This window comes from Propithecus coquereli, unplaced genomic scaffold, assembly GCF_000956105.1.
Source record: "Propithecus coquereli isolate 6110/MARCELLA unplaced genomic scaffold, Pcoq_1.0 Scaffold101, whole genome shotgun sequence".
NCBI classification, from domain to species: domain Eukaryota; kingdom Metazoa; phylum Chordata; class Mammalia; order Primates; family Indriidae; genus Propithecus; species Propithecus coquereli.
Window position 1 is genome coordinate 3,993,956 of NW_012133970.1, and position 6,349 is coordinate 4,000,304.

The 6,349-nt window shown below is 40.4% G+C and overlaps 1 protein-coding gene across 1 annotated transcript in view; it reads left to right on the forward strand.

Moving 5' to 3' along the window:
• The window catches only part of OPHN1 (oligophrenin 1), a 427,039-nt gene that overhangs the window by 253,270 nt on the left and 167,420 nt on the right, over positions 1 to 6,349 (forward strand). The window contains exons 11-12 of the mRNA XM_012642966.1: positions 3,264 to 3,342; positions 5,987 to 6,020. Coding sequence (XP_012498420.1) covers positions 3,264 to 3,342; positions 5,987 to 6,020 — 113 coding nt within the window. The remainder of the gene's footprint in view (positions 1 to 3,263; positions 3,343 to 5,986; positions 6,021 to 6,349) is intronic.

The window sequence follows — 6,349 nt, forward strand, 5'->3', positions numbered from 1 at the left end:
AAAATGTATATAATTAACCAATATTGCCAGTCACCATGAGACTGTCAATCATTTTCCTGACAGCCTTGGGGCCAGTGGGAGGGGAATATTACCACTGGCTGTGATTTCCCTTTCATGCAAATAATATCTCCAAGTCAAAGGAGTTGCAGATAGTTTGACCTTGATATCAGGGGTTTGGACCCATTTATCTTTATTTTTTTGGTACCTTTTGCTATGCATGGCTCATGGTAGGTACTACATTTGAGTTTTATTTTTAAATGTATCTTTTTCTTACCATGGAGTGCTGAGGAATTCTGAGACTAGAACCCAGGATTTAAAACGTTTTGACATATATTGTGCACTTTAAAAAACATTCCCTCATTTAATCTGCCCCCCATTTTCCAGGTGTGGAGACTGAGAACCAAGTACATTTAACCGATTTGCTTAACCAAAATCACGTAGTCTGTGGTGAGGCTGAGCTCAGATCCTGGGGTTTAGGTCTCCAGAATTCATACTCTTTTTCAGTTTGTTCCATTGTCTATCATAAGCAAAATAAACATGGTGTGAGATAGATCATTGACTATAATAATGAACATGTGCTTATGACCCTTTCTGCATGTGGAGCTTTCTGAGGCACATGACGTGTGCTTTCCTGGCCGGGCAGTCTCATGTAAGAAACAGAGTCCCGGCTGGCATCAAACACCTGTGCTCATGTTCCCTGGATCACAGAGCAAAGGGCCCTTTGAATCTCTTTTTCTATTTCAGGAAGAGAGGATAACATTATTAAAATTTAGGTTCCTACAAGTCTTTGAAACCACAGGATCAGCACATCAGAGCTTGAAGGGTCTTAATAATAATATTAATAATAGTAGTAATAACAATAACCACAAGTACTGATATTTGCCAAGTACTTCCTGTGTGTCAGGCACTGTTCTCGGCCCCGTAAGTGTATAATTTCTTTTAGTCCTCACTGCAGTCATGTGAAAGGGGCTGTTATTATCCCCATTTTACAAATGAAGACAGGGAAGCAGAGGAAAGTTAAGCAAGCAATTTAGACCGAACACATAAATTGTAGAGCCAGTTTCTAAATCCAGGCATTCTCATCTTCAAGGCAACACTCTACTGCCCTCTACTGCTGATATGCTATACATATGCCTTTTTGGTACATGGTTTTTTGTTCCAGGTGGGTGACTGATCCCATGGAGGGCAGTGGATTTGTCTCAGGTCATCAAGATAATTAGTGGAGAAGCCTGGACTAGAAGTTAATACTTTTTCCACCTTTTCATCCTGTTCTTAGCTATTTTCTTCTTTGATTTGACTTTCTGTAGTAACTAAGGATCTCCAAATCCTTCCTGAATAGCCATTTACTTATTCTTTTAGCCTCTCTGCAAGGTCAAGAGAGCACATACCAGGTTTTCTATTTTCCTGATACTAAAGCCGAGTTCCAGAAGAGGTTTAATAGCATATGTGGTGTTCAGTGTTTCCTTTTTTGTCTGTTGTACATGTGCTTGCTCTCTTTACTTCTGGCTTAAGGATTCAGCTGGGTAGCTGTCTTGACAGTTTCCTAGACTTTCTAGCCCCATGAGATATATCTAAAAGGATGGGTGTGTGTTAAAGAGAGGTAAACTTGATAGAATCCAGTGCCTAGTGCCATGTCCTGGTGGTCAGTGGAGTCCGGCTCAAAGGTCATTTGTGGGCTTTCTGTCTAAGGGGTATTTTTATGAAATAAGAGATAGGAGGACAAGTAGAAAAGGAGCCCATGATATCAGTTCTGGAAAGGACCTTTCAGCTCTCGTGTTTCAGTACCCTTACAGATAAAGAAACGGAGGTACAGACAGGTTCAGTGTCTTATCCAGGATTCTATGATGTCTCTTGTCATTGCTATTATCATTGTATGACTCTGGGAGAGATTTCATCTAATCATAGAAGCAGTAAGAAGAACGAGGTTTTCCTAATGGCATAGCCAGCCAGAGAATACAAGTAGAGTCTATGCTTGCAATAGTACGGTTAATGTAAAATTTCCAGTTTAGTTGTAAAGGTCTGTAAATACCATAAAGAGTATATCAACTTGGGTATCTCTGGGTATATAGGTAGTGTCTTAATTCATTTGTGCATCTATAACAAAATACCTGATATGGGGTATTATATAAATAATAGAAATTTATTTCTCACTGTTTTAGAAGCTGGAAGTCCAAGATGAAGGCAGTGGCAGGTTCAGTGTGTGGTGAGGGCCCAGTCTTGGCTTTGTTGCTTATTCTCTGGGATGATAAAACACCGTGTCCTTACGTGGTGGAAGGAATATAAGAGAACAGACCCACTCCATCAAGCCTTCTTAAAAGGGGCCTAATCCCATCCACGAGGGTTTCACCCTTCCGCCTTTTACCACTATTACCTTGGCAATTAAGTTTCAACGTAAGAATTTAGACGATATTCAGGCCATATCTAGTGTCCTTCAAATAAATAAAATAAAGTTGGGTTTGAAGCCATTTGCCATGCAAAAGAGGCCCTACAGTGTAGTGTTTAAAAATATGGCTGCTGGGTCAGACTTTGGATGTAAATCCTGTCTCTACCACTTTTTCACTCTGTGACCTTGGATAACCTCTCTGTGCTTCCCCTTTAGTAAATAGGGATGACGACCATAGTAACTGCTTCATAGACTTGTTGTGTAGATTAATAGAGTTCGCATTTGTAAAGTAGTTAGAACAGAATCTGGCACCTAATATGCATTTAATAAATATTAGTTGTTGTTATTAGTCATAGGATTGCTTGTAAGCCAAAAAGCCTCCTCCCTGCGGCTTAGCCAGTGTGAGTGTTGTTGAGTTCTTCCCAGCTGAAAGTGCTTCCTGGACATCCTGCATGGGAGAAGCGGTAAAGCCATTTTCATGACAGATGAATGTGCCCGTGATGTACACGCTCACTCTTGGTGGCTGGCTTCCAAGAGAGGGAGGCAGGGAGAGCCTCGATTTGGCTGAAACACAGTGGGGCCAATTTAGATGTGCATTATGTGAGATGTCTTGACATTCACTTTCCTATTTCCTTGCCTATCCTTGGCACTAGACCACCAAGATAACCAAGATAACACTTCCCCCAGGGGTCCCAAAGTTGCACTTCTTTAAATTACCCACATTATTCTAAGTAAAAAGAGATTTTGAGAAATTAGCTTTCTGTAGGCCTTTGACTGCTAAGTGGGATACCTTTCAGGGCAGAGAGGGATCCTGGATTGTTTTAAGATTTCCTCCTGTTAGGTGAATTTTTTTGCTTTAAACTTGTCATTTTTTCCTCAGGCCCGGAACCATCACTCTGCAGGCCCTTTCAGAAGCTAATAGAAGGCTATGGATGGAAGCCATGGATGGGAAGGAGCCCGTAAGTTACCCAACCCTGGAGAATCCTTCCAGCAGAGGCCAGTGTATGAGTGCTCTCTAGTGGCATCAGTGGGTGTAAAACAATTAGATGGTAATAGAGTCTTTAGACTCAAAGCTTTAGAGCTGGAAGAAATTGTTGCTTCCACGTCTTTTTTTTTTTAACAAGTAAGGTATTTGAGTTCCAGAGAGAATGATGGACTTGTCTAAGATCACCCTCAGAGAAAGCATTAAAGTTGGGCTTAGAATGCAGGTCTCTCAGTTCCCTGCTGAAGAGTTAGACTATGTAGCTATTGCTAGAAGATCTTCTTCTTCTTCTCCTATTTTTTTTTTTTTTAAGACAGAGTCTTGCTATGTCTCCCAGGCTAGAATGCTATGGTATCAGCCTAGCTCACAGCAACCTCAAACTCCTGGGCTCGAGTGATCCTCATGCCTCAGCCTCCCAAGTAGGTGGAACCACAGTCTCGGGCCACAGCGCCTGGCTACTTTTTCTATTTTTAGTAGAGGTGGGGGTCTTGTTCTTTCTCAGGCTGGTCTCAAACTCCTGTCCTCAAGCTATCCTCCGGCCTCTGCCTCACAGATTGCTAGGATAATAGGTGTGAGCCATCACGCCTGGCCAGAAGATCTTCTTAAGAAACCAAATTAATCCTTTTTTTGGACTATAAAATTAATGTGTGTTCATCTAGAAGGATAGAAAACAATTGCTGTGGTTATGAATGAGCATTTTTTAAGCTTTTAATCATGATGATTTTTATGCCCCCCACCCTCTTAAACTCCCAACTCAGCTCATTCTCTTTAAGAGTACAGCTGGTAGAGGAGCTGGCATTGCCATCCTGTATCTCATGATGTACCACTCGATTTCGGATGCTGTTGTACAGTAGGGCAAGCAATCCTTTAAAAGAGTTAGTGATTATCAACAAGAGTACAGTATGAACAGTCAGAAATCTTTGGAAAACATTCTCTCTTCGGTATCTTCCTCAAACATTTCTTAATGCCATGTGGAGTAATAGCAGCTTCCTGGTGTTGGAATTCCAAAAGCCTAGATTTACATCCTGGTTCTGACATTAAATGGTTGCGTGACCATGAGCAAGTCGTTTGACTTTTCTGAGACTCAATTTTCCTTTCTTCAATAGAATGGCTTAGTGTTCTACCTACCTTACAGGGTCACTTTGAGAAACCAGATGAAAGCCTTTCTGTTAACCATAATGTATTCTCTTAATTTTAGGTGCTCGTAACTGAGCTGAAGGACGGGTGCAAAACTACTAAGATTCAACAGTATTTGGATACATTCTTATCGCCTGTGAGTGATAAGACTGCATCCAACTGGCTATGAGGGATAATGCATTCGAGATTTTTCTTTCTGTATCTCCTCAGTATCCTGTAGACTGAAGAGGAGTAACCAGATCTCAGATTACATTTATAGTAACCTGGAACACAGCAGGAGAGAAGTGTTGTAAGGTCTGCCATCCAGAAAGTAGTCTAGGACCTTCTTTCCTGTCATTTCCTAGAAATCTGTTGCTTAACTCTTATATACCTGAGATGCTTCTCCAGGAGGATTTTAGGAGGCTCAGCTATGCATTTATCTGTTGATTCATTCTCCTGCATTTGCTCTTGCTTTACATTTTTAAAGATCAAAAGATGCAGATAGCTGTTTGTGGAGAAGGATGTTAGCACATGGGCCCACTGAATGTAGAGCCACACCAACTCGATCATGGCAGACTTTTCACAAATGTCTTGTTTATAAAAGTGGCAGCAAAGGCTGTCCAGCACAGATATCTCTCTCATTAAAATATCCACGGATATACACACATATGCAGAATTTTTTTTTATGAAAAGGAGGCCCTGTTGAAACAGAATGTAACAGATGGCTCGAAGAGGGTTTAATTTCCTGCAGCCTTATGTTGCTCATGTCATTGCTACTTTACTAAACACCGCAGTCCCCTAGTTGTACACACCATATGCATGCCTTTGCTTAATATGTCAGAGATCAGGCCTTGAAGAAACATCTAGTCCAGTCCTGATCACTTTACTGACAAACTTTCAAATCTAGAGAATAGAAAGGGTTTGCCCAAGATTTTCTAATGTGGTTGAGGTGACTCCAGGACAGGACTTCAAGATTAAAGATTCTTCCGTCTGCTGTCTCACATCACTATCACAATGCATACTTCAAGACAACTAAGAGAAATCTTGGTAAATACATGGATCTCTTTGAGATGGTCACTTGCCTTTCCACAGGAAACATACATTAACTAGTTTTTACGGTGGGAGATTGGTGTTGGGGACATTTAAATGTTACCACTAATACCCGTTAGTCAGGTATCCATGAGAAAAACACTTCCTTTCTCTCATGCACTTTTTGTTCCATTATAAAAATTCTCCAAGCTTCACGTAAGTCAGTGTCTACTATGGATTTGGTACAACTTCAGTTACAGTGAACTGTGTGAAATCCAGGGGAATTTTTAGTAATTGTTTTACTAATAGTTGGGCAAAGATGATTCTATTTAGCCAACTTTTCTTTTTTGTTAAAACCTTGGTGTGTGTATTGATTTTTTTTATGGCCGATCTTTGTAAAGACGTTTAACGTTATTTGCCCTACTTACCTATAGTGGTTCACAATGGCCATGGCCCTTTCTGTTTCTCTTTTGTAGATCTACCACAGCCCCATAACAAAACAAGAAGAAAGTGAGTCATTCAAGTTTTTTGTCTATTACTGTTATTAGCTGCCAGCTGTAACATTGTAAATGTTAGCAATAATGATATGTATTATTTATACAATTCTGTGTGCAGATGCCTCTCTGGGAAATGGAATTCGGCCCTATTTTTAAAAATGTGACTGTTAGTGAAACTAAGGAAGGCTCTTCATCATAAGCTTTTGGTGGGGTAATATGGAGAGACGTATTGTAATCTTGTTCTGGACACTTGATATGAATTGTGTGCATTTCCAGGCTAACATTTCACATTTGATGTTGCTCCTGCATAAAGCAGACAAAATGCAAAGAACTAAATAAAAG